The 26,955-nt window shown below is 48.2% G+C and overlaps 1 protein-coding gene across 9 annotated transcripts in view; it reads left to right on the top strand.

Annotated features, from left to right (window-relative positions):
* CLEC16A (C-type lectin domain containing 16A) overlaps window positions 1–26,955 on the top strand; it is a 202,530-nt gene that overhangs the window by 37,880 nt on the left and 137,695 nt on the right. For 6 of the 9 annotated variants that reach the window (XR_013968418.1, XR_013968419.1, XM_080830266.1 and 3 more), the window contains exon 10: window positions 18,211–18,442. Coding sequence is in view for 7 of the 9 variants with exons in the window: in XM_080830266.1 (XP_080686392.1) it covers window positions 18,211–18,442 (232 nt within the window). In the remaining 2 variants the exon portion in view is untranslated. The remainder of the gene's footprint in view (window positions 1–18,210; window positions 18,443–26,955) is intronic. The other 3 variants (XM_080830267.1, XM_080830265.1, XM_080830269.1) reach the window with 1 other exon arrangement.

The raw sequence follows: 26,955 nt of genomic DNA, 5'->3' as shown, positions 1-26,955 counted from the left end.
GAGTGAACCGGGCGTGGGGTCACAAGGGCTCTCGTGATGTTCTTAATGACTCTCAGAACAGAAATAGCTTCAGAGCCTGACCCTCACGTGCCACCTTCTCTTTGCTCCGCGGCGGGCTTGGAGGGGGAAGTGTTAGAGCGGGTTGCTTTGGGTACTGCTCTGCTTCCCATCTTAAGGGACAGTCTAGTAGAGTGGACTCTGGAGTCAGGCTGCCCGGGCCTCCCAAATTCTGGCTTCTGGTCTCACTAGGTGCGTCCCAGGGCAAGTTAGTCCACCTCCCCAGGCCTCCGTTTCCTCCCTTCTCCAATTAGAATAATGGACATGGGCCTCCGGAGAGGATTAAATGCAGGGTAAAGTGCTTCTCCTGAAGCTTAGTGCGCATCAAGCCCCGAATATTAGATGTTGTCGTCACAACGATCTTAGTTTCTGAAGGTACGCCACAATCCTGCGTCTACTACTTGGGACCTCCCTTCTTGGGATGATGAGGGTAGAGGCACACTTACAGCACCCCTCAGGGGGGCGCCTTGTGACCAGAACAGGAGGCACCAAGGGCCAGGTGTCGGCAACAGCAATGATAATGATAGCACTGATAGTAAACTGTTGCTGTTTGGTGGCAGGGAGCTGAGATCTTCACATTCGTGGATCTGCGACTTAGCCAGCCCCAGATTCGCTCTCTGGAAAGTGCAAAGGCTTAACCAGCTTAGGTGTGTTCCTGTGGTTGGCTGGCTATGAATTCAGGATGGGGACTGAGAATCCTGGGGGGCAGAATAGGCTCATTTGTCCCAAAACGAGGATGTCGACCACCCCTCTGTAGGCACCAGTTCAGCCAGTTGGAATGGTTTCCATATGATTCTCTGGGGATCCCAAGAGTGCATGAGGGCACCCCTGAAACATTAGCCTCCCTGTCCTCTCTGCATGACACCTGTCTTTCCTGGGAGCTGGGTCTGCTGCCAGCCGAATACTCCTCTGGTCCTGGCCTGTGGAGCCAGCAGCCGAGAACCTAGCAGCCCGACTCCTCTGCTTCCGTGTGTGCAGAAGCGGAGCACTTGTCATTGTCTTGGGTCCCCTGGTCGCTGCTGCAGGACTGTCTCTGCAAACCAGGCTTGAACCAGACGGCAGCGGAGCCTCCTGCGTATTGAATGCAGCACGCAGAGTAGCCTTCTCTGTAGCCCGAATTAGAGCTCCCCTGAGTCTTTCAGTGACCCTGACCTTACTCGTGATCCCTGGCTAATCAATTCTGCTTCTGAAGCACGCACATTCTTCTTCCTGAAAGTGGTAAGAGGCTTCTGGGAGAGGGTTGATGGGGCACACTGAAGGAAAAAATAGACCACCATAAATCAAGGGCCTTCACTGGCACAGATACAAACATTCCCACAAAAGAATTTGAACTCATTGTGTCTTCTCCCTTTCTTACGGGCCGTTGTGGTCTGTCCTGTAATCCCTGAATGGAATGCTTGGTCCCAGTCACCACCATGGCCTGCAGAAGGTTGGAGTGTGGCGGTCGGTGCTGATTCATGCCTAAGAGGATGTGACAGAATCAGAGAACCCAGAGCGTGGGTCCTTCCACTTAGCGAGTGGGGTGCTGTGGATGAGAGACCTCTTAGAACGGTCACCTCTTCCTTTCTCCTGGGCAGGTGGGGCTGGACAATTGACAGAAGTCCCATAGCTTGGGACTTAGCTTCATGGTGGGAGAGCCTTTGGCAGGGCTGAGGGTGACTGCACCTGAGGGCCAGGGAGGCCAGTCCTGGCCCAGTGAGCCCGAGAAGGGCCAGGGGTTTTTGGAATAGCCATATGTTGGAGGAGACAACAGGGAAAAGCGGAGTGGGCCAGTTGGGGTGCAGTGGGGGTGGAGAAGATGTTATGGCTGTGACCCTTGGTGGCTTTTCTGCAGTTGCTGGGCAGCATGACACAGAGCAGGCTGGGGTGGCCCCAGGGCTGGAGACTGCTTGCTCCTTGATGTGAGATATTCTCATCTTCCCCTCTTTCCCCCGGTGTTGAATGGGGACCATCTAGTCTGCGTTGAACCGTTGGTGAATTCTTCCAGGTTTCTGTGAAAAGTTGGAAAATCACGGGTGGGGACAGGAAAATGGAGCACCCACTGCTTCTGGCATCTCTGCCCTGGGACTTGGTTGGTTTTTATCAGCTGCCTGGCCCCTGTGGGTGTTTGTGTTTTTTAACGAGACTCTGAGTTTTTTGAAGACTGGTCAGAATTACTTATTCATCTACTTAACAAATAATTATTGGACAGGTACCACATACTGTTACAGGCACCATAGTGCACTAGGGAACAAAACAAAGACCCCAGACCTGCTGGAGCTTCCAGGAGCTTCTGTCTTAGTGGGAAGAGAGAGAGCAACAACAGAACTGTTAGTAAACATTGTTGCATGTTAGAATGCGAGAAGTGCTTTAAAAAAGCAACAGTAGTAAATCAGAGAAGGGAGAGAGGGCAGCACTAAAAGGCTTGAGAGGGGTGCAGTTCTCCATAGAGTGGCCAGGGTAGGGTTCATTGGGAAGATGACAGTTGAGCATAGATGTGAAGGAAATGAGGAAGTGAGTCATGTAGATTTCTGCAGGAAGAGCGCTTTGGCTGGAAAGAGCAGTCAGTGCAAAGGCCCTGAGGCAGGAATGTGCCTGGTGTGTCAGGAACAGCAAGGAGCTGTGTGGCAAGGCATAGTAGTAGGGTGAGGTCAGGGAGGCATCAAGCCTTTGAGGCATATAGTGCCTTGGGAGCCATTGGGAGACTCCGCAGTTTAAATCAGGAAAAATGGGACCATCGTAACCTTTGTGGCCCCAGGTGTTAGCATGGCTCCTGCAGTAAACATCACTTGTCTTGAAATAATGAATCTCCATGAGGGAATTGAGCTCCTTGTCTGTAACAAGCCAAGGAGATCCAGTCTTGGTCCGTGCCAGGGTCCTTCCACCGGGAAACTTGGTTTTGCTCAGGGTGCTTTGTCTGACAGGAGGCTGGGGGGCCACACACAGGTGACAAAAGGGCCACTTTGTTCACTTCCCTCTCCGATGCCCCAGCGGTTTAATGACTGGGCCAGGAGGGGAGTGGTGTGAATCAACTCATTGTCCAGCTGAAGACCCCAAACGAGGCAGGTGGGCATAACTCAAATCCTGGGAGACAGTCGGTGGGGTTTCCCCAGGGAGTTCAGAGTTCCTGGCTGTCCTGTGATTGAGTACTCGCTGACCACTTGCTGCGATGCTTGTAACCTTACCCCAGGGGACCCTGCTGGAAACCTCCAGCTTCGTGAACAAAGGGAAGGGAAAAGAAGGCTTCGGGGCTTTATTGGCTCACACGGTATTGCCCTGGTCCCATTACTGCGATGGGTCATTCCGCAGTAAGAGCAGTGCCCCTCTGTTGAGCCCTTCCTGTGTGCCAGGCTGGCTGGCTTGCTCACCCCACTTCCCCCTCCCACATGTGTTTCTGGAGCACCCACACATTCCAGACAGGCACTGGGCTGGCCTTGGGATACAGGACGAACGAGACAGACGAGGTCCCTGTCTTGACATTCTGGTAGGGGGAAGCATAGTAAATAAGCATGTCGACACAGATTGAAGATTTGAATCTGGGAAGAAACAAACCAGCTTTGAGAGAAGAAGGTGAGGGAAGGCTTCCCGGAGGAGGTCGCCTTGTTGGGTTGGAGGACTGAAAGATGAAGAGCTGAGTTGGGGGTCATGAGGGCCGAGGGCAGGTTGTGATGGGCAAGGTGTGGAAAATGGTCAGTCAGCATCTTGGTGGGGATGCGCTGGCTGGGATCAGAACAGGGACCCCTATGCAAGAAGTACCGGGTCAGTGGGAGAGGAGGGGGCATTTCTCATCTTGTTCATCACCTTTGACGTCTCCTTTAAGGCTCCTGAGAACCCAGGGAGTGGGGTGGTATTATCGTCCCATTCCGTGCATGAGCAAGCCGACACCCCCAGAGCTTAGGTGATCATCCTGTCCTCCCCCGGCACCATGGGATTGCAGGCGTCCAGCCCCAGATCCACAATGCTGCCTCTGATTCATGCCCTCCGTCATCGTCTGCAGCGACAGTCACTCTCAGTTCAGCATGACATGTGGGCTTCTGAGCCAAATGTTTAGGGTAACTGGGAGTTCCCACTATCCCACAGCTCCTTCTTCCTAGAGAATAAGTTCCAGTAAAACACTCTTCCTACAGAAATACCCAACAGGTGTTTGGTGTGCTGTCCCTGACTGAGCGGTGTGTTTTATTTTGCATGAGCCTTGAACACGCCTCTTCCCTCATAAGCATCTTGCAGTTAATTTCTCCCCCAGCACTCATTAGCTGTTGGTCAAATGCCAGGCACAGCACTGAAGGGGCAGACCAGGCAGCACTAGGCGTGGAGGGGGAGAAGGCCAGGGGAGGAGATGAGGCTGGTGTCTCCTGGGCCTGGCGGCACCCAGAGTTTTGCTTCCTGGGCCGTCCCAGCCCCATCTTGCTGCTACCTGCCGCGTCTCACCTGGGCACAGTGCCCGGCGTGGGTGCAGTGCACATCCTCGGAGCTCCGAGAGCGTTCTGGTGCCAGGTCAGTGGGCATCTCTCTGGTTTTTGCCTCTGCAGCTGTAACAGTCCCTGATAATTGGCCAGTTCATGGAGAAGAGTGCCACGGTCCTCTTTTTCGTGGAACTGGCCTCTTACGTCTTCACGTTTCTCCCGATGGGCTTTATTTTCTCCCTTACATTTGGCAGCGCTGTCCAGTTGCCTCACGGTCATGGTTGTGCGTTGTAGACATGCGCTGGCCTCCGTTTCTCAGCCCCACGTTACTCGGGGTCCGGCCTGTGGTGTGTGCACCCGGGGACCAGCCTGGCGCTTATGCCCTCTGATGTTTGCTTGCTGGTCCCTGCCTTGTGGAACCAGAAGAGGTTCACTCTGCAGTGGCTATCTGCCGAGCGTCCCTTCACGGCCGTTTGCAAAGCCGAGTGCTGTTGGTTATGGTTGGTGCAGGCCTGGGTCACCGTCACCCCCTGTGATATTTGGAGCCCTGTGTGTACAAGGCAGACTGGGGAACAATTGCACATGGTGGGCAGCTGTCATGATGGTCAGGTCAGGAGGCTGCCTCGTGAGTGGTGTGTCAACCGTTCCTGAGCTTTCAGGGTGTGTGTCCCCCTGCTGCTCTGATTAGCATGACTGGGGCCTGGCCGGGTCCTTACATTTGCCCTGTGGGAGGCCAGCCCCACCTTGGCAGACTTGCCAAGTGCTTGTTGAAGGGGATGAGTGCTGGAGCGGTGCTGCAGCTTCGTCAGGCCCCCGGGCACTGAAGCCAGACTCCCTAGATCCAAATCCTGGCTCTGGCTTCAGCTCTGCCTTTGCAGAGCGGGTGATCTTGGGCCAGTCCTTTGCCCTCTGCAGTGCCCTCTCCTCCCTAGTCAGCTGTTGGAGGATAACGTGAGTCCGTGTATGTAAAGTGCTCACAGCGGCAGCAGTGGGTACACTTCCATTGCCCACGGAACCTTAGTGATAGTCATTAGTACCTGGAAACAGGTAACAAGGAGGTGTGCTACATTCTGGCACTGGCCCGTGGGGGTACTGCTGCTATGAGATCCATTTGGTGCCTGTGGGAACCGAGGCCCTGGGAGGAGGTGGGGAGAGGTGGGACACTGAGCCTGGGCTCTGGCTTCTCCAGCGTCCCCACCGGTCCCAGCCTGCTTTGGTGCTTTTCCTGGCCATTCCCACCGAACCACTGAATAGGTACAAAGAAAGCCTCTCTGCAGGTTGGATCTACCACGTACAGAGGCAGGGGTACCCCAAGAGCCTTTCCCAGACCATGGGCACCATGAAGTCCATCAAGAGCCGGGGGCTGGAGGGGCCGCCCAGCGTGCCCAGCTCCACCGCCTGACTTCCAGTGTGCCTGCTGCTCCCTGGGGGAACTGGCCAAGCACGTCACCAGGCGCCCCAGCTCCAGTGGCCCTGGCCTTTACAGAAATAGAGGGTGAACGGCCAGAGCTCTGAGCTGGCCTTCCTACCATTCTCCTCTTCTCCCAAGCTTGTTCTGGTGAACTCCGGCTACCGTTTAAAACTTGGACCAGTCATTTCTTTCTCCGTGAAGCCCTCCTGCACTTCCCCCTTGCCTCCGCCTCCCGTGGCTGGCATAGTTCCCCACTCCTCCCTCCGTGCCCCCAGTGTCCACGTGGACACACGGCAGAGCACTGCCCGCTCCTGGCTGGGCTTTGGGCTCTGCACAGGCAACCCCAGGACAGCCGCGCTCCTGGTGTTTGGTCTGGCTCAGTGAGTGAGGTCTGTCCCCTGGTGATGGCTGTGACTCCAGCTTCCAGACTTGTCTGAATTGTTCCTAGTTTGTATTTAGGGGATTAGGACAATGAGATTTCCTTGAAAACTCTGTAGGTGAATTTTTTTTTTTAATTTTCTATTTTTTATTAACATATAGTGTATTGTTTGCCCCAGGGGTACAGGTCTGTGAATCGTCGGACTTAAACATTTCACAGCACTCACCATAGCACATACCCTCCCCAATGTCCATAACCCCACCACCCTCTCCCGATCCCCCTCCCCCCAGCAACCCTCGGTTTGTTCTGTGAAATAAGAGTCTCTTGTGGTTTGTCTCCCTCGCGATCCCATCTTGTTTCATTTTTTCCTTCCCTACACCCCAAACCCCTCATGTTGCATTTCAACTTCCTCATATCAGGAAGATCATATGATAATTCTCTTTCTCTGATTGACCTAGTTCGCTCAGCATAATACCCTCTAGTTCCATCCACATTGTTGCAAATGGCAAGATTTCATTTCTTTTGATGGCTGCATAGTGTTCCATTGTGTATATATACCACATCTTCTTTATCCATTCATCTGTTGATGGATATCTAAGTTCTCTCTGTAGTTTGGCTATTGTGGACATTGCTGCTATAAACATTCGGGTGCACGTGCCCCTTCAGATCACTACATTTGTATCTCTAGGGTAAATACCCAGTAGTGCGATTGCTGGGTCCTAGGGTAGCTCTATTTTCAACTTTTCGAGGAGCCTCCATATTGTTTTCCAGAGTGTCTGCACCAGCCTACATTCCCACCAACAGTGTAGGAGGGTTCTGCTTACTCCGCATCCTCCCAGCATCTGTCATTTCCTGATTTGTTAATTTTAGCCATTCTGACTGGCATGAGGTGGTATCTCATTGTGGTTTTGATTTGTATTTCCCTGATGCCGAGTGATGTGGAGCACTTTTTCATGTGTCTGTTGGCCATCTGGATGTCTTCTTTGCAGAAATGTTTGTTCATGTCCTCTGCCCATTTCTTGATTGGATTATTTGTTCTTTGGGTGTTGAGTTTGATAAGTTCTTTATGGATTCTGGTTACTAGCTCTTTATCTGATATGTCATTTGCGAATATCTTCTCCCATTCTGTGAGTTGTCTTTTGGTTTTGACTGTTTCCTTTGCTGTGCAAAAGCTTTTGATCTTGATGCAGTCCCAAGAGTTCATTTTTGCCCTTGCTTCCCTTGCCTTTGGCGATGTTTCTAGGAAGAAGTTGCTGCGGCTGAGGTCGAAGAGGTTGCTGCCTGTGTTCCCTCAAGGATTTTGGTGGATTCCTGTCTCACATTGAGGTCCTTCAACCATTTTGAGTCTATTTTGAGTCTATTTTCTTGTGTGGTGAAGGAAATGGTCCAGTTTCATTCTTCTGCACGTGGCTGTCCAGTTCTCCCAACACCGTTTATTGAAGAGACTGTCTTTTTTCAATTGGACATTCTTTCCTGCTTTGTCAAAGATTAGTTGACCATAGAGTTGAGGGTCTATTTCTGGGCTCTCAATTCTGTTCCATTGATCTGTGTCTGTTTTTGTGCCAGTACCATACTGTCTTGATGATGACAGCTTTGTAATAGAGCTTGAAGTCTGGAATTGTGATGCCACCAACTCTGGCTTTCATTTTCATCATTCCTCTGGCTATTCGGGGTCTTTTCTGGTTCCATATAAGTTTTAGGATTATTTGTTCCATTTCTTTGAAAAGAAAATGATGATATTTTGATTGGGATCACATTAAACATTGTAGATTGCTTTAGGTAGCGTAGACATTTTCACAATATTTTTTCTTCCAATCCATGAGCATGGGACATTCTTCCATTTCTTTGTGTCTTCCTCAATTTCTTTCATGAGTACTTTATAGTTTTCTGAGTACAGATTCTTTGCCTGTTTGGTTAGATTTATTCCTAGGTATCTTATGGTTTTGGGTACGATTGTAAATGGGACTAACTCCTCAATTTCTCTTTCTTCTCTCATGTTGTTGGTGTATATAAATGCAACTGATTTCTGTGCATTGATTTTATATCCTGACACTTTACTGAATTCCTGTACAAGTTCTAGCAGATTTGGAGTGGGGTCTTTTGGGTTTTCCACATAAAGTATAATGTCATCTGCCAAGAGTGAGAGTTTGACGACTTCTTTGCTGATTTGGATGCCTTTAATTTCTTTTTGTTGTCTGATTGCTGAGGCTAGGACTTCTAGTACTATGTTGAATAGCAGTGGTGATAGCAGACATCCCTGCCGTGTTCCTGACCTTAGTGGAAAAGCTCTCAGTTTTTCTCCATTGAGAATGATATTCGCTGTGGGTTTTTCATAGATGGGTTTGATGATGTTGAGGTATGTACCCTCTATCCCTATACTGTGAAGGGTTTTGATCAAGAAAGGATGCTGTACTTTGTCAAATGCTTTTTCAGCATCTATTGAGAGTATCCTATGGTTCCTGTTCTTTCTTTTATTAATGTATCGTATCACATTGATTGATTTGCAGATGTTGAACCAACCTTGCAGCCCTGGAATTAATCCCACTTGGTCGTGGTGAATAATCCTTTTAATGTACTGTTGGATCCTATTGGCTAGTATTTTGGTGAGAATTTTCACATCTGTGTTCATCTAGGATATCGGTCTGTAATTCTCTTTTTTGATGGGGTCTTTGTCTGGTTTTGGGATCAAGGTAATGTTGGCCTCATAAAATGAGTTTGAAAGTTTTCTTTCCATTTCTGTTTTTTGGAACAGTTTCAGGAGAATAGGTATTAATTCTTCTTTAAATGCTTGGTAGAATTCCCTGAGAAGCCGTCTGGCCCTGGGCTCTTGGTTGTTGGGAGATTTTTGATGACTGCTTCAATCTCCTTACTGGTTATGGGTCTGTTCAGGTTTCCTATTTCTTCCTGGTTCAGTTTTGGTAGTTTATATGTCCCTAGGAATGCATCCATTTCTTCCAGATTGTCAAATTGGCTGGTGTATAGTTGCTTATAATATGTTCTTATAATTACTTGTATTTCTTTGGTGCTGGTTGTGATCTCTCCTCTTTCATTCATGATTTTATTTATTTGGGTCCTTTCTCTTTTCTTTTTGGTAAGTCTGGCCAGGGGTTTATCAATCTTATTAATTCTTTCAAAGAACCAGCTTCCTAGTTTTGTTCTGCTGTTTTTTGGGGGGTTTTTTTTTGTTTGTTTGTTTGTTTGTTTTTGTTTTTGTTTTTTTGTTTCTATTTCATTGATTTCTGTTCTGATCTTTATTATTTCTCTTCTCCTGCTGGGTTTAGGCTTTCTTTGCTGTTCTTTCTCTAGCTCCTTCAGGTGTAGCGTTAAGTTGTGTATTTGAGACCTTTCTTGTTTCTTGAGAAAGGCTTGTATTGCTATATATTTTCCTCTCAGGACTGCCTTTGCTGTGTCCCACAGATTTTGAACAGTTGTGTTTTCATTATCATTTGTTTCCATGAATTTTTTCAATTCTTCTTTAATTTCCTTGTTGACCCATTCATTTTTTAGTAGGATGTTCTTTAGCCTCCATGCATTTGGATTCTTTCCAACTTTCCTCTTGTGGTTGAGTTCTGGCTTCAAAGCATTGTGGTCTGAAAATATGCAGGGAATGATCCCAGTCTTTTGGTACTGCTTCAGACCTGATTTGTGACCCAGGATGTGATCTGTTCTGGAGGATGTTCCATGTGCACTAGAGAAGAATGTGTATTCTGTTGCTTTGGGATGGAATGTTCTGAATATATCTGTGATGTCCATCTGGTGTGTCATCTAAGGCCTTTATTTCATTGTTGATCTTTTGCTTGGATGATCTGTCCATTTCAGTGAGAGGGGTGTTAAAGTCCCATACTATTATTGTATTTTTGTCGATGTGTTTCTTTGATTTTGTTATTAATTGGTTTATATAGTTGGCTGCTCCCATGTTAGGGGCATAGATATTTAAAATTGATAGATTTTCTTGTTGGACAGACCCTTTGAGTATGATACAGTGTCCTTCCTCATCTCTTATTATAGTCTTTGGCTTAAAATGTAATTGATCTGATATAAGGATTGCCACCCCAGCTTTCTTTTGATGTCCATTAGCATGGTAAATTGTTTCCCACCCCCTCACTTTAAATCTGGAGGTGTCTTTGGGTCTAAAATGAGTTTCTTGTATACAGCATATTGATGGTTTTGTTTTTTTATCCATTCTGATACCCTTTGTCTTTTGATTGGGGCATTTAGCCCATTTACATTCAGGGTAACTATTGAGAGACAGGAATTTAGTGCCATTGTATTGCCTGTAAGGTGACTATTACTGTATATTGTCTCTGTTCCTTTCTGGTCTACTACTTTTAGGCTCTCTCTTTGCTTAGAGGACCCCTTTCAATATTTCCTATAGGGCTGGTTTGGTGTTTACAAATTCTTTTACTTTTTGTTTGTCCTGGAAGCTTTTTAACTCTCCTATTTTCAATGATAGCCTAGCTGGATATAGTATTCTTGGCTGCATGTTTTTCTCATTTAGTGCTCTGTATATATCATGCCAGTTTTTTCTGGCCTGCCAGGTCTCTGTGGATAAGTCTGTTGACAATCTAATATTTTTACCATTGTATGTTACAGACTTCTTGTCCTGGGGTGCTTTCAGGATTTTCTCTTTGTCACTAAGACTTGTAAGTTTTACTATTAGATGACAGGGTGTGGACCTATTTTTATTGATTTTGAGGGGGGTTCTCCGCGCCTCCTGGATTTTGATGCTTGTTCCCTTTGCCATATTAGGGAAATTCTCTATGGTAATTCGTTCCAATATACGTTCTGCCCCCCTCTCTCTTTCTTCTTCTTCTGGAATCCCAATTATTCTAATATTATTTCGTCTTATGGTATCACTTATCTCTCAAATTCTCCCCCTGTGGTCCAGTAGTTGTTTGTCTCTCTTTTGCTCAGCTGCTTTATTCTCCATCATTTGGTCTTCTATATCACTAATTCTCTCTTCTGCCTCATTTATCCTAGCAGGAAGAGCCTCCATTTTTTATTGTACCTCATGAATAGCTTTTTTGATTTCATATCGGTTAGATTTTAGTTCTTTTATTTCTCCAGAAAGGACTTTTATTTCTCCAGACAGGGTTTCTCTAATATCTTCCATGCCTTTTTTGAGCCCACCTTAAGAATTGTTATTCTGAACTCTAGATCTGACATATTACCAACGTCCTTATTGATTACATCCCAGCCTCGGTCATGCCTCTTGTTCTTTCTTTTTATGGTGAGTTTTTCCATCTTGTCATTTTATCTAGATAAGAATATATGAATGAGAGAATAAAATACTAAAAGGGTGGTAAAGACCCCAGATAAATGTGCGTCAACCAAATCAGAAGAGACCCAAATTGGGGGGGAAGAAAGGAGGTAAAAAGAAGTTCAAAAATTTTTTAAAAAGAAATAAAATAAATAAATAAATAAATAAATAAATAATATATATATTATATATATACTATATATATATAATATATATATTTAAAAATATATATATATATTAGACTGATGAATAGAATAGAGCCACCCACTTGATTTTGGGTGTATTTTGGGCTCAGAAGAAATTATGTCCCAAAATTTTAAAGAAAGAATAACTTATATACATGCAAAAATAAGGGTAAACACAATGATGGGATGGAATATGACTGTAAAGATGAAAATTAAAAAAAAAATCTAAAAAAGAAGTTGATAAGTTGGTTTGGAAAAGAAAGAAAAAGAAAGTGGAGAGAATTTGCTCCGGCTGGAGACTAGAACAAAGCCATGTGCTAGATTTAGAGTATATTTTGATCTATTAGAAGAAGTTGTATCCCCAAATTTTTTAGAAGAAAAAACCCTATATGTATACAAAAAATAAAATTAGATACAATGAAGGATAAAATATGATTATAATAATGAAGGCTTAAAAAGATTTTTTTAAGGAAGGTATTGTTAAGATAACCTAGTTTAAAAACTTTAAAAGAGGAAAGAGTAAAAGTTAAAAAAATTAGAATAAGATGAAAAAAATAAAATTAAAAATATTTAATTAACTTTGCAAGACTGAAGAATCATGGCGAGAAAGCCATGAATTCCATGCTTTGCTTTTCCCTCCTCTGTAATTCTGCTGTTCTCCTTGATCAGTGAGCTTGGTCTTGGCTGGATGTTCTTGCTGATCTTCTGGGGGAGGGACTTGTTGCAGTGATTCTCAAATGTCGGATGTGGAATTGCGCCGACCTTTCCAGGGGCCGGGCTAAGCAATCTGCTCGGGTTCACTCTTGGGAGCTTTTGTTCCCTGAACGCTTTCCGTAGGGCTCTGGAAGATGGGAGTGAAAATGGCGGCCTCCCAGTCTCCACCTGGAGGAGCCGAGAGCTTGGGGCCCCACTCCTCAGTGCGCCCTCGGAGTAAAGCTCTCAGTCGCTCCCGTCTCCCTGGTCTCTCGCCGCGCTCCGAGCCCACCTGGCCTGTGACCGAGCATTTCTGTCTCTGGCGCACACCCCCGTTTGGAGTCTCTAAACCCAGCAGATGCCTGTCGTGCTGCTCTTCCGGTGCGTCTGCCCGGATCTGCCACTTAAGGAGTCTGTGCTTGAAGAGCAGTGGCCCTGCTGTGCTACGGATCACGGTGTAAGGTAACCCCGGGCTGAGAGCTCACTCCTCGGCTCTACACCCAGACAACCCCGATCCTTCTGTGACCCCGTGGGACCTGAGACCACATTGTCCCCACGAAGGCTCCACCCCCGCTTAGCCTCTGGAGCGATGTCCCTCAGTGGAGCAGACTTCTACAAGTTTGGATTTTGTGCTCCGTTGCTCCGCCGCTTGCTGGGAGCTGGCCCCTCCCCCCGCGGTCTGTCTTCCCGTCACTTCAGAGTCACTTCTCCGCACGTCCTACCTTCCAGAAAGTGGTCGCTTTCCTGTTCCTAGAATTGCTGCTCGTCTTCTCTTCGATCTCCTGTTGAGTTTGTAGGTGTTCGGAATGGTTTGATAACCACCTAACTGAACTCCTGCGACCTGATGTCATCTGAGTCTGCTACTCCTCTGCCATCTTGACTCCTCTCTCTATGTGAATGTTTTTTAAATCGAGGGATAACATAAAGTGCAGTGATTGTCAGTGGCTTTGTGCTTAGAATTACATTTGTGCGTACCTTAGGGCAAGACAGAAGACATTTCTGGTAGCTCATCCCTAGTCTCTAACCCCTCCCCCTTTCTAGACCTGCCTTTTTAAAAAAAGTTGTGGCAGAATACATCTAAAAGTAATGGATTACCTATTTTTTTTTAAAGATTTTATTTATTTATTTGATAGAGATTGCAACTAGTCAGAGAGGCAGGCAGGGAGAGAGAGGAGGAAGCAGGCTCCCTGCTGAGCAGAGAGCCTGATGTGGGGCTCGATCCCTGGACCCTGGGATCATGACCTGAGCCGAAGGCAGAGGCTTTAACCCACTGAGCCACCCAGGCGCCCCTGAATTACCTATTTTTAAGCATCTAGTTTAGTGGCATTAGGTACTTTCTTTAAAGGTACTCTTTACATTTAAATGGCATTGGTAATACTTTCTTGGACACAGTGACTGGACATAGAAACAACTAGAAGAGAAAGTGAAAGTTCCCCCAGCCTCACCATCTTCTTTAGAAGGGACCACTGTTTGGAGCGTGTGGGGCCTTCCAGACCTTGCTATGTGCACTGTCATGCCCAGATCTCTCCACACAGGAAAGCACGATACAGATGGCCATGTTTTAATTGATAATTTTATTTTATTTAAAGGTTTTATTTATTTATCAGGTAGAGATCGCAAGTAGGCAGAGAGGCAGGCAGAGAGAGGGGGAAGCAGGCTCCCTGCTGAGCAGAGAGCCCGATGCGGGGCTCCACCTCAGGACTCTGGGATCATGAGTTGAGCTGAAGGCAGAGGCTTTAACCCACTGAGCCACCCAGGCGCCCCGATAATCTTATTTTTTTAATTGTAAATGGAATCCTGGATGGGTTGCTTGACTGCATCTTGCTTTCTCACGTGCAATGGCATGTGGCCTTTCTGGGGGTTGGGGGTGCTCCCAGACCTAACGGAGGGCGTTCTCTTCGACACTTGGGGCATTGGCAGTGCTGTGTCTTCTCCCACATCCAATGCCTTACATGTGTTTGTGTCCTCCTTCCTGATCCCTTGCTCCAGACCCCTCTCGCTGTCCACGCAAGGCTGGCTCTCAAATCCCACAGCCCTGAAAGGCCTTAGTTACTCCTGACCCCTGGGGAGTCTCCTTCTGGAGTATTTACACTTTGCACAAGGCTGGAAGCCTCAGGGTGGAGGAGTGGAGGCTAGAGTGAGGTATGGTTAACCAGTGGGCAGAAGCACTTTATTTATTTATTTTTTTAATTTTTTTTTTTAAAGGATTTTATTTATTTGGCAGAGAGAGGTCACAAGTAGGCGGAGAGGCAGGCAGAGAGAGAGAGGGGGAAGCAGGCTCCCTGCCGAGCAGAGAGCCCGATGCGGGGCTCGATCCCAGGACCCTGAGATCATGACCTGAGCGGAAGGCAGAGGCTTAACCCACTGAGCCACCCAGGCGCTCCCGGGCAGAAGCACTTTAGGGAGCAGTTCAGCCCTTGGGCCACCCCTAAAATCACATTGACTCTGAAGTGAGATTTTCCCTTTCTTTGGTTAGTTTTACCATCCTTGCTCTTGCTTCATGCTAAAGTTAACCTTCCAAGGCTGTCGGGCTCCTGTTTTCTTCCATCCCACACTTTTCTTTGTTCTTCTCTCTTTTACTTTGGGTGCAGTGTGGGCACATACCACGCAGCCATGAATTCACTCAACAGCAGCCCACTGAGGCCCTGCCTTGCTCCAGGCACCTGATTTTGTGTTGAGAGCATAGCGGTGCGGGGCGGTGGGGGGTGCGGGGGGTATAAGGTGGATGGGCCCTGTTCCTGTGGACTTTGCATCTGGAACACTGGAATTGTCCACTGTCACATGGAGAGTCCTGAGAGGCCAGCAGCCAGAAGGCTCTTGATGGGAGCCTCTGGAACAATCATGAATCTCTGTCCACATTTCCCAGCCAAGCCCTGTCAGCTTCTCCATGGTAACTGTGGGGTTTTGATGCTATCAGTATTAAGAAAAACACAGGCTTTTGAATATAAAAGAAAAAAAAAAAAAGAAACAGTAAAGTTCATAGTTCTAATGTCCAAATGATTCCTGATGAATTTTTTTAAAAGGTTAACATGCATACCAGATTAGAAATTTCAGACCAGATGGAAAGATCTAGAAATGAAAAAATGCAAGTGTGCTTGTGCAGGTGCAGGACCACCTGCCTTCTTTATCCCCCAGAGATGAAATCCTAAGGTATTTATAGGCCGCTTTCCAGGAAAAGCCGTTCACAGCATCACATGGAGCCTTTGAAGAGCTTTACCTGTAGGGGCCCCTGCTGAGTTCCCCGCTCATGCTTTTCCACCCTGGTACCAGTTTGGAATCCATGTATGTAGGTACAAAAAGACCTGGGTCTCTTTAACATGTACGTGGATTCCCATTCTATGGGCAGACCGTAATGACCTAACCACTCTCCTGTTGATGGACATTTAGGTTATTTCCAGCTGTTCCCTGGGTAGGGTTGCATTTTAAAGGTTTGAAATTTCCCCAGTAAACATGTCCTCCCAACACCTGACCATCGAGAAGAGCAGATCCCTTTGGAAAGTTTTTAAATTTATTTTCACAGTTGACTCTTACCTTTTTTTTTTTTTTTTTTAAAGGAGGCATGGAGAGGAAGGTGACTCCTATGTTGGCTGCTTACTGAAAAAACTTTTACATCCGTGATTACGTTTAGTTCTAGAAAGCCAGAATTATCTACCCTGTGTATTAGACAAGGACTCTGATGCTCAGAGAGGACCCACAGCTCATGGCAGGGTCCAGCTGGGGATCACACTGCTCTGAGCAGCCCTGGGCCTCGCACGCTGTTTCGCTTCCCTTTGTTCTGCTACTTCTGTACGTCCGAGTTCACACAGAGCTCAGGGAGAGGTTTCTACATCCATCCATGTGAAGTTTTACTTAAACCTCCTAACCGGGCAATGTTTTGCTCTGCTTCAGTCTCGGTTTTCTGTTTCAGAAAGCTTTGATTGCGTATGGGAGTAAGTGGTGATCAGAGGAAGCAGTGACTTTGTCTCAGGACCCTAATTTCCTGTATTCGAGTCCTTTAGCGGAAGATGAGGGGGCTCTCCAGGGCTGTGTTCGATCACACAGCATCCTGAGTGCGTTCTGATGAATGCTGTCTGTCAAATGTGGCACACCCGGGGGGCTCCCATCTCTGGGCTCCCACTTGTTGGTGTCTGTAATGCACACTCTGGGTTTCCTGGGCAGTAGAATCCTATCTCAATTATCTGTCATTTTTGTGGATGAATAATCCAAAATGAGTAAATAAAAATTAATGTTCAGATTTGGATGCTAATTTAGCTTCCAATTAGGTTTTGTTTTGAGCGTTATTGAAATTAATCTGTGCTCCCTGAGCACATTCCACTTACTGGCAAGGTATGGTGGCCCCCAGAGTACCGTGGGTGGTTGGTTGGGGGTAAATTCAGAAGATGGATAAACCATATCAAGATAATGGAAACGTTTTCTTTAAAACTTTTTCGTTTTTTAATGACAAAAGGATGTCTGGACTTCAGCCAGACCCTGAAAAGAGAGAAATACTTGAGTCAGAATCCTGCCCCAAACAGACCAGGTTTTTGTTGTTGTTGTTGTTGTTGTTGTTTTTGTCTTTTTTTCTTGCTAGACCCGGTCCATTTGCATGTAAACACTGTTTAGAGGGTACTGAGCCCAGAACTGAGTTTGAGCTTCTGAGGAAGCACCTGTATTTCAGGAGGAACTTGGGTTTTGGGATTTGGCAGTCTTCAGTTCCATGTCTGACTCTTGGCTCAGGAGCTGTGTGACACGGGCACGTCACTGTCCTTTGGAGTCTCTGTTTTCGTATCTGTAAGATGGGAGTGGCCATCCGTCTATCTCGTGTTTGTTACCTGGACTGAGATACAACTCTGTTTCCCGCAGGCCTCTTTCATTTCTCTTAGAAAGCCTCCTGATTTCTCAGGGGAGAACTTCTTTCTTTGGGGCCACCTTCCTTTGGGGACGAGCTTTAACTCCATGCTGGTACTTGCCAAGCCCCCCTTTTTAAAGAGCCAGCATTTGGCTACATCTAGTACACCTTGCTTTTTCTTTTCTGTTACTTATTTTTACAACAATAAGAGACACCGGTACTCCTTGCCCTGTAGCAGTATACAGCTTCTTTTAGCATACATTTATTTAAATTAGAAGTTAGGAATGCCTGGGTGGCTCATTCGGTTAAGCATCTGCCTTTGGCTCAGGTCGTGATCCTGGGGTCCTGGGATTGAGCCGAGCGTTGGGCTCTCTGCTCAGCGGGGATCCTGCTTCTCCCTCTCCCTCTGCCCCTCCCCCGTGCTTGTGTGCTCGCTTGCTCTCTCTCTCAAATAAATAAAATCTTAAAAAAGTCAGTAACAGCAGCATGCTGTACTGAGGAACTAAATTGGGTGGATGGTAGGTGGGTTTGAATCTCAACTCGGCTACCTCCTGGCTCTTTGACTGTGGGTGGGTCCTTTACCACCTCCGAGCCTCTGTTTTATCATCTATAGAGGGAGGGAAATGATAGGAGGACCTTCTGGGGTCGTTGTCAAGTTCAAATGAGATAGTGCAGTCAGGGCCCTTAGAGCAGCATCTGGCGCATGCAAAGTACCCTAAAGGTGTTAACCAGAAGGGTGTTTCCTTGATAAGTGATGGCCTTTGGGAAGCCCACGGCTGGTGTTGGTAAGGTGCAGAGTTTCTGACTTAGGGTGGTGGGCTTGAGTAAATGGTAGCTGGTGTTCTCGTTTTGATGACTTAACCATGGTGGTGTTCATCATCGTCCTGATGACGAAGTAGGAGGTAGCCTTTTTTTTGTTTCGGAAATAGAATTTCTTGGGGCAGCAGCTCTAGGAAGCTTGATGATGGTGTCCGGCGAGATTCCAAGGTTCCAATCCATGTGTTGACTTCCCTAGGCCAAGCCCAGCATTCGGTGCTTCATTAAGCCCACCGAGACGCTTGAGCGCTCCCTTGAGATGAACAAGCACAAGGGCAAGAGGCGGGTGCAGAAGAGACCCAACTACAAAAACGTTGGGGAGGAAGACGAGGAGGAGAAGGGGCCCACCGAGGATGCCCAGGAAGACGCTGAGAAGACTAAAGGTACTGAGGGTGGTTCAAAAGGCATCAGGACGAGTGGGGAGAGTGAAGGTGAGTGCGCCCGCGAACGCCACCCTGCCGCCTGTGCCGTGAGCCGGGCTATCCCTTGTGTCTGGTCCCCGTTGTGTGTCCATGGGCACTCGTGTTCATTCCCGACGCCAGTGTACCTCATTCTGCAGGCCCAGCCCTTCGCACGCAGCTGTGGGCAGGTCTCCTGCCCTCATTGCACGGGTGACCCAGAGCAGGCTTCTTGACTCGGAACCCTGTGCCTCAGTTTCTCCATCAGTAAACAGAGGCTAGCAGATAGTATTTACTTTGTCATTCCGAGACTGGAATGAGTGAATACGCGTACTGTGCTCAGAGCAGTGCCTGGCCTGGGTCGCAAGCACTTGATGCTGTTACCGCTGTTGTCATGCTCATTGCAGTTCTTTTTGTCCCCGTTATCTGCCATTCCGGTTTTTGATGCCGGTCCTTGTTTCCAGTGCACTGCCGGAAGAAAACCCATGTTTAATGAGGTTATATACCTTTAAGACAATTATGTTTTGGGGGGATCAAATAATCAGATATCATCCCCTAGATTCTTACATTAGGATTTGTCTGAAGTCTTATCTTCGGACAGTGAGCACAGTCTTTGGACTTGTCTTGTCTTTGGACAGTGAGTGAGGTACACCGGGGTTCGGGGCACATGTGCTCAAAAAGCCGAATCATTCGTTCCTCTTTCTCTTTTGTGTTGGGATGATTCTGGGTGAATTTCCACCTTGCTCTGACTCACATGCTAACACCTTCTCGATCTGGACAACAGTGTGTGCTCTGGAATTAGGCACGCTTCAGCCGTGTAGGCTCTCTGGTGTCAGGGGCTGGGTGCATGGCCACACAGATGGGGTCTCTGGCCACGGCCCCGGGCACCCGGGGTGGAGCAGGGGATGGGGTAGAAATGGGATGGGGGCTCTACTTGCTGGACGTGAGCTCCCCCCACACTTCCTGCAACAGACACGGTCTGTCCTCAGCTCCCGCTGTGGGCTGTCCTCCTGGGTGTGGGGCTGGTTGTGGCTGCTCCAGAGCCGGCAGCTGCCGTTGGCCCGTCAGTCTGGGCTGTGGGAGTCCCTAGTCCAAGAGGGTCTGAAGCTGGAAGATGGAGTAGCTCCGTAAATCCGTGACTGGGAACTCATTTGATTTGGGCAGTTTGCTATGATTTCGGAGCCAGAACCCAACCCCGTCCCCACCCTGCTGGCCCCATTCTGAATCTCTTGGCAGTTCTCAGGAAATGCCAAGATCCCGTTTTGATAAGTCTAACTGAAGTATCTCTCTGGTGCTGCCCAGCCCCCTTTGTAAGGCTGAGACCCCCGCATGCTTTTATTCCTGTTGAAAGTGTGCAGGAAGCGCTTTGACAAAGGAATTCCTATTTGGCTTGGGACACGGATGCCAACAAGTGTGTCTTTGGTGGGGAGGTGAGGGGCAATTGCAAGGTAAGCAAGCCATCTTAGCCGGCTTATTTGCATCTTTTCTCTCTCTCTTTTTTTTTTTTTAAACTCAGGAGAAAGCTGTCTGGGTAAAAACCCTGGGGTTTAGTTGTCCTGTGGCCACACTGGGGGAAAGGAGGAGGATTTCACCCCATTTTGTACTCTGTGTTCCTGTCGATTTTGTTTTGGAAAGATGCTACCTCTTTCATTCCAATCCTTTTAAGGGCTGCTCTCTAACCAGGCCTGGCCATGACTAACCCTGGTGTGGACAGGGCAGGCTTGGCCGCAAGCACACAGGCAAGTGAGTCAGCCCGGCAGCCCAGTCCTGGCGTGCGGGGCTGCAGCGGCTTGGCTGGGCTGCCGTTCCAGCTCGCTGTTGGGATTGGGGTGATGACTCCCCAAATGCTGAGCCTGCCTGTCCTCTGCCCAGGGCAAGGGGAAAAACATTGACCAGCCTCCAAAAACCTGGTTCCTGGGTGCTTTCTCGGCCAGGTTGTACCAGACAGGGCCCCAGGATCTCCCCCAGAGGTTTTGCTTGGACAGTTGATGCTGATGTTAGAGCTTTAGTTGAACATGACTCTCAACGGTCGCCCCCGCCCTTGACATTTTGGTGTCCTCCTATTTTCTCGAACACACAGAGGTCATTCCAAAATATTACGGACCTCTCATCTTCCCACCCAGCTCAACATAAATAAATACAGCTCCCACAGGCCTGTCTAGCAATGAGACACCTCAGTGGGTGGCAGCAGCTCAGGTGAACGGGGCTTTGTGCGTGGTGACTTTGACTCTTGGTTATTCTTAGATTTCAGGTGCGGCTGGTGGGTGTCCTCTCCTTAGACTGTGTCTGGGTGAAACCAGGCCGCTGTTAGGTCCTGTGACTTGGAAGGCCGTCAGGCCACAGTGTCCCATGTGGGACGTGCTAAGAGATGGGATACTGGCCTTGCAGTCATGTCTAGGTTTATTGTGAGCCTTGACTGGTCTCCCCAAGCTCTGTACCTCAGTTTCCCCATCTGGAAATTGAGTATTAAAAAATGTAATTCACATGGTGCTTTTTTTTTAACGAATATATGTTAGGATTCTTGTGGTTACGAGAGTCAGAAATTCAACTCTGACTGGCTTCAAAAGGGTGATTATTGTTCGTGTCGCTGGAAGGCCTGGGCAGGGCCGGCCCTGGATGTAGATGACCACCAGCAGCGCGAGGCTCACATCCTGCCCATCTACCACTGAGTGGAGAAGGAGCTGCTTCTTCCCGTCGGCTGCAGCTCCAGTCTGGGGGCCAATGCCCTGTGACAGTGATGGGCCTGGCTCACCCGTTGCTGTAGAAGGGTGTTCTGTGCCAAATGGCCAGGCTTGGGTCGCTTGTTGATCCCGTGATAATGACTCCCTTCGTTAAAAAAAAAAAAAAAAATAGGGTGTGTCCATCAGAAGAAGGGGGCACGGATGCTGAGCCAGTGGAAACAGCAGATGCTCCCCGAGAAAGCTGCACTATTTTTCTGTGCTCCTTTGCCCTTTGGAGGGGGCTCTGTGGCTCTTCTCCCTTCCAGATGACTTTTCTCTGGCGGGCTTCTTGTCCTGTCCCTGGATCTAGAGGCTTGTTGACATCCTGCTTGTAATAGGCGCAGGCGGCTCTGGAGTGAAGAGATGCCGGCAGCAACTTCCCCTGTAAACCCTGGCGTCCCCACGCTCGTGGGGGAAATCTTGCCTTGGCGAGGTGGCAGAAGGCACAGGCATAAAAAGGCGTGTGGTCACAAGTCACAGTTTTGCCATGACCTGATTTAAATGTGGCATTAACATGTTCTTTTTGTACAAATGCAACCAGAATTCACACCTCCTCCACACTGAAGCCCAGACAAGGAAGTAGTGTGAAATGAGTGTGCGCCTCTGGACCCCTCTGCTTGGCTTCGGGTCCCAACTGATGAGTGACTCATTTGGAAACTGAGAAAATCACAGGGCCCCTAAATTTGCAGAAATTGCACACTAAAAGGAAAAAGAGGGGTACCCCGTGCCCGTGGCCAAAGAAGTGTTCACTCGATGCATGTCAGTCTGAAAGGACAGTTGTCTCTTTTGGGGGCCACTCAGAGCAGTAACTTAATAAGCAGACCTAGAACAAGAGAGCGAATTGTTTGTACTTCTTGTCTGAAAAATAGGGTGTAGTTTTGGTGTTTGCCTATGGAAAAAGTAGGCGCTGATTTCATGTCCCCAGATTAAAGACCTCCTCTTTTCTTGAACCCCTGCAAGGGCACGGAGTGAAGAGAACATCCCTGACTTTGAAAATGCCAGGTCAGCTGGGAGTTGAGGGGTGCCTGGATGTTGGGAACCCCAGCTTTGCCTGTTTTGTTTTGTTTTGTTTTGTTTTCTTTCCTTCTTTTGAAGCCTCCATTGAAATGAAATGGAATCCTGGCCTCATTTCTGGCTTCTCTTACAAAGCCAGAGCCAAGCCCATGGCTGGCAGAGTTTCCTGATTGGGACGAGCCATGGATTAGCCACTGGTAGGTGGGGGTCTGACTCCTAGACCCTGGAGAGGCTGCTCCTGAGCAGCTCTGTGACCCTGGGCAAGTCATTGCTTCCCAATGGGAGGCTTCACAATGCCCAGCCCTCAGGTTGACGGAAATGAGAGCATCACTGTCTCAGCACTCAACCATGTGGCCCAGGAGCGCTGCAGAGGCGGCCTGGCCAAGGCAGAGAGCAGAGTGAGGAGCTTGGAAGGACCGTGTGTGTTCAGGCACCCCCCTGCCACTCCCTACTGCGAGTTTCCATGAAGCCTGGTTCTCTGTTCATTTGTCTAACGAATTAGTGAGGTGGCTGTGTGGGTGAGTGTGTGTTGGTGGGCGGGGGGGATGGCAGGAAGGGAGGGAGGAGAAGGATTAGGAGGCTGGGCCACCATTGCAGAGACGTGGGAGTACCACCTTTTCAAGTGGGCTTAACTAGTATAAGGAACTTCCTAGAAGAAAACATTCGGAATGCAATCTTGTGCTGTTCAGTCAAGGAAAACAACAAAACAAAGGAGAAGGTTCCCCCAAATCCCCAGCCCATACACGCCCTGTTGTTGCCAGGTGCCTCTGGAAATTCTTCTCTAGAGCCAGCCAATAGCATGCAGGCCTTCCCTTATTTCCTAGGTAACCAACAAGGGCATCTTTTTCCTCCTTCCCTGAACGTGCTCTTTAGGGCCTTCTTATTCTCCCCTCCCCCTTTCTATAATCTGTCCTCATTTTGATTCCTGGAACGTAGAACACAGAGGGCGACTCAGAAAATCCTTGAGTCTGTGAAGTCAAAGACTGTCTGTCGGGAGGTCATGCCTGCCATTTCCCTGAAAAGCACTTCATTTACCAAATATTAATCAGACTAGAATGTACATCATCCTGGGCAAGTTGATGGATCATTGCTGTTATTTAAAAAATCAGAGTGTCAGAGCATCGGGGAAACTCCCGGGTGTGGCCAGAGTTGTCACTTGGAGGGGGAGAGGTTGACATCCTCGGGTGCTGGGGGTCCTTCGGGCCTGCCTGTCCATCCACACTGTTGTGCAACCCACACCACCGTCCATCTCCACAGCTCTTTTCATCCTCCTGAACTGAAACTCCGTCCCCCATCTTCCCACCACCCCACTGGCAACCATCTTTCCAGTTTCCATCCTTCCAGCTTGGGTTGCGTCCGCCATTTGGTCCTTGTGACTAGTGCTGCTCTGCTCTGCCCATGGCTATGCAAATCCTGTCCTGTTCTGGGGGCTTTTATGCAAATGACAAGAGGCAGAGGGCCGGGGCGGGGCCTGTGAGCCCTGAGGAGCTGGAGATTGGGGTTCCCTGCCCAGCCTCTCGAGGAGGGTCCTCAACTGCCAGAGGCTCAAGGCTATAGTTGTGTAAAGGGGTCGTACCACCCACCAGGCTGGGGTGCAGGAGCCCTTCATGATGGTGGGTCCAGGGCCCGGTGCTGGGACTGTAGCCACACAGGTGCTCCTTGCCAGGATGTGGCTGATGGGCCGTGCTGAGAGAGGAGCCCCCAGCAGCGGGGCAGAGGCCCACCACCTCGACCTGTCTCTGCACCTCAATGTGCCCTTCTGTAGAATGCAGATGTCAGGCCAGCTCAGCACTGCTCCAGCTGTGGGATGCGGGGGTGTTGGTAAGTGGGATGGGGCGGTGAGAAGATTCTTGTTGACATCAGTCATCAGCTCGGGGCCAGCCGGTCGTGCCGTCCTTCACGCCTCCCTCATGTCCCCACGCCCCCCCCACCCCCCCCCCCACCCCCGTCCCAGCCCACAGCTGGCCTCGCTCCTGGTTGTTCCCTCATGGCATACACTTTCACACTTGTTTCCTATTTACACCAGCTGTATGCTTAGAGGACTAAGGAGGGTTTTTTTTTTTTTTTTCATTTGAAAATAATTTCAGATTTGTAAGAATTAGGAGAAACAAAAATAGTATAAAGAACACCTGTTTACCTTTTACCCGGGTTCATCTTGTAACATGTTATGGCCCATTTGGTTTCTTATTTATGTTTTCCCTCTCTCTGTCCGTGCGCGCGCGCACACACACACACACACACACACACACACTATTTTTCTGGGTGAGTTGCATCTATCCTGTCACTTTGCTCCTACACATGTGAGCACCCAGTTGCTAAGAATCGGGCTTTGGCGGGGCACCTGGGTGGCTCAGTGGGTTAAGCCTCTGCCTTCGGCTCTGGTCATGATCTCAGGGTCCTGGGATCGAGCCCCGCATCAGGCTCCTTGCTCAGCAGGGAGCCTGCTTCCCCTTCTCTCTCTGCCTGCCTCTCTGCCTACTTGTGATCTCTCTGTGTCAAATAAATAAATAAAATCTTTTAAAACAAAAAAAAAAAAAAAGAAGAAGAATCGGGCTTTGGCTTGAATGACCCCAGGGCAGCTGTCCACGCCAGTGTGGGTTTCTGCTGTCCCTGTCCAGTTTGTCTGTTGGCCCCAATAATCTCCGTTCTAGCATATTTCCCCCACCAGCCTGGGGTCAAGTAGTGCTTTTAATTGTCGCGTCTCTCGGGCCTTCATGACCCTGGAACATCTTTCCACAGCCTTCTCTTTCACAACAGTGACATTTTTGAAGAATGCACAACCTCTCCCTCCTTTGTTTTAATAAAACGCTCCCTCATCTGTCTTTGGTGTTTTCTTTGTGATTACATGGAGGTTATGCATTCTTGGGTGGACTGTGGTGTAGGTGGTGTCCTGTCCTTCTCAGAGTGTTCCACCTGGAGGCACATGCTGTCCCCCTGACCCTCACGGGTGACATGAATATTGGTCACCTGCTGTGATGACCCATCTCTCTGCTGTATAATCGCTTTCTCTTTTCTTTATGACTAATTCACAGGGAGGCGCTTAGAGATAATACAGATATGCTGTGCCTCATTACAGTGCCCCTGGGAGCCGGCATTCGCTGATGATACTTGCCTGATCCCGTCTTCACCAGACTGGTGGCAAAACGTTCATTTTCCAACGTCAGCACTCTCTCCATTCCACTGCAAGCAGGATTCCTCCCTTCTCCCCATTTCTTTATCAGTTCTTGGCACAGACTCAAGGATTTCAGTTTTTAGTGGTTTGTATTTCATTACCGATTGAATTCATCCGATGCTCAAATTGTCCCAGACTTGGCCTTTGGGAACCCTTTTGCACTGGCTGCTCTGTCCTTGTGCTAAGCTCCCGTCATTTTTTTTGAGCAATCCTTATACTTTCTGGCTTGATAAGGTATTCCACGTTCATCTTGGAATGGTTGGGGAATGTCCATCCCTGACATGAGCCATTTCTCTGAAAAACCCTGCTTCCGGCGCCTGGGTGGCTCAGTGGGTTAAGCCTCTGCCTTCGGCTCAGGTCATGGTCTCAGGGTCCTGGGATCGAGCCCCGCATCGGGCTCTCTGCTCAGCAGGGAGCCTGCTTCCCTTCCTCTCTCTCTGCCTACCTCTATGCCTACTTGTGATATCTCTCTCTCTCTCTCTCTCAAATAAATAAAATCTTTTTAAAAAAATCGCAGGAATTTGTTTAAAAAAAAAAAGAGAGAGAGAAAAACCCTGCTTCCTGTCAGTGGACAGTAGTATTGGAGGCCAAGATCTGGGTGCCAAAGGGCTCATGGCTACTGGGGTGCCTTGCTTTTTGGCCCTTTCAACGGACAGATCTAAAAAACGGATGCCTGTATGTACACAAAATATACATTTACTCGTGCGTACATGTACATATGTACAGACACACGTATGCGTGTACATATTTTAGAAATCATGAATGCGTACTGATACCTCCAGTATTGAGACCAACGCAGATCCGTTCCCAGAGCGTTCTTTCTTGCTTTCCCCCATTCCAAATCTGTGTGTCACTTCTTCAGCGAGAGCCTTGGCTCCCAACAATGTCAACACGTTTGTTTGCTCAATCCTATAATACATCTTAAAAAGTTTCAGTTTGTTTATTGTTTAATAAATAGGCGTTCATGGTGCTTTGCAGTCCCCTCCCACCCCTGCATGCCTCACCTGTCTCCCCACTGAGGGTTTACAATCCAGGAGGATGTTTGTAGCTCCTTGTTAGTCTGCCCTTTCTTTGTTCTTTATTCCCCATCAGGGTGGGTATGGTATGCATTAGAAAAAAATATTGGTCCTTTTTTTTTTTTGGTCTGGTTAGGGTTCTTCCTTCTCATTTTTACAGATTTAATTTCTTCTTCTTCTTTTTATTTTTTTTAATATATGGGTTATTAACAAATTTAAAACCGCGCAAAAGGGTAGGTTTAGGAAGTGTCCCTTTTTCCATATTCCATCCCTTTCTCTTCCCCTGGTAGATAACCAACTTGGCTGCTTTCTGGAATAGCCTTCCCACGTTTGTTTTTGTGACAATAGGAGGATCTATAAATGCTTGCTTTCTTTCTTTTTTTAAATATTTTATTTATTTATTTATTTGTCAGAGAGAGAGAGAGAGGGCACAAGCAGGCAAAGTGGCAGGCAGAGGCAGAGGGAGAAGCAGGCTCCCTGATGAGCAAGGAGCCCGACGTGGGACTCGATCTCAGGACCCCGGGATCATGACCTGAGCCGAAGGCAGTGGCTTAACCGACTGAGCCACCCGGGCGCCCCCGTTTTCTTAGTCTCCCTTCTCTCTCACACACAGGGTAGCACACT

The sequence above is a fragment of the Martes martes genome, assembly GCF_963455335.1.
Source record: "Martes martes genome assembly, chromosome: 18".
NCBI lineage: Eukaryota > Metazoa > Chordata > Mammalia > Carnivora > Mustelidae > Martes > Martes martes.
Note: the sequence above shows the minus strand (reverse complement) of the source record. Positions and strands in the feature narration are given on the sequence as shown.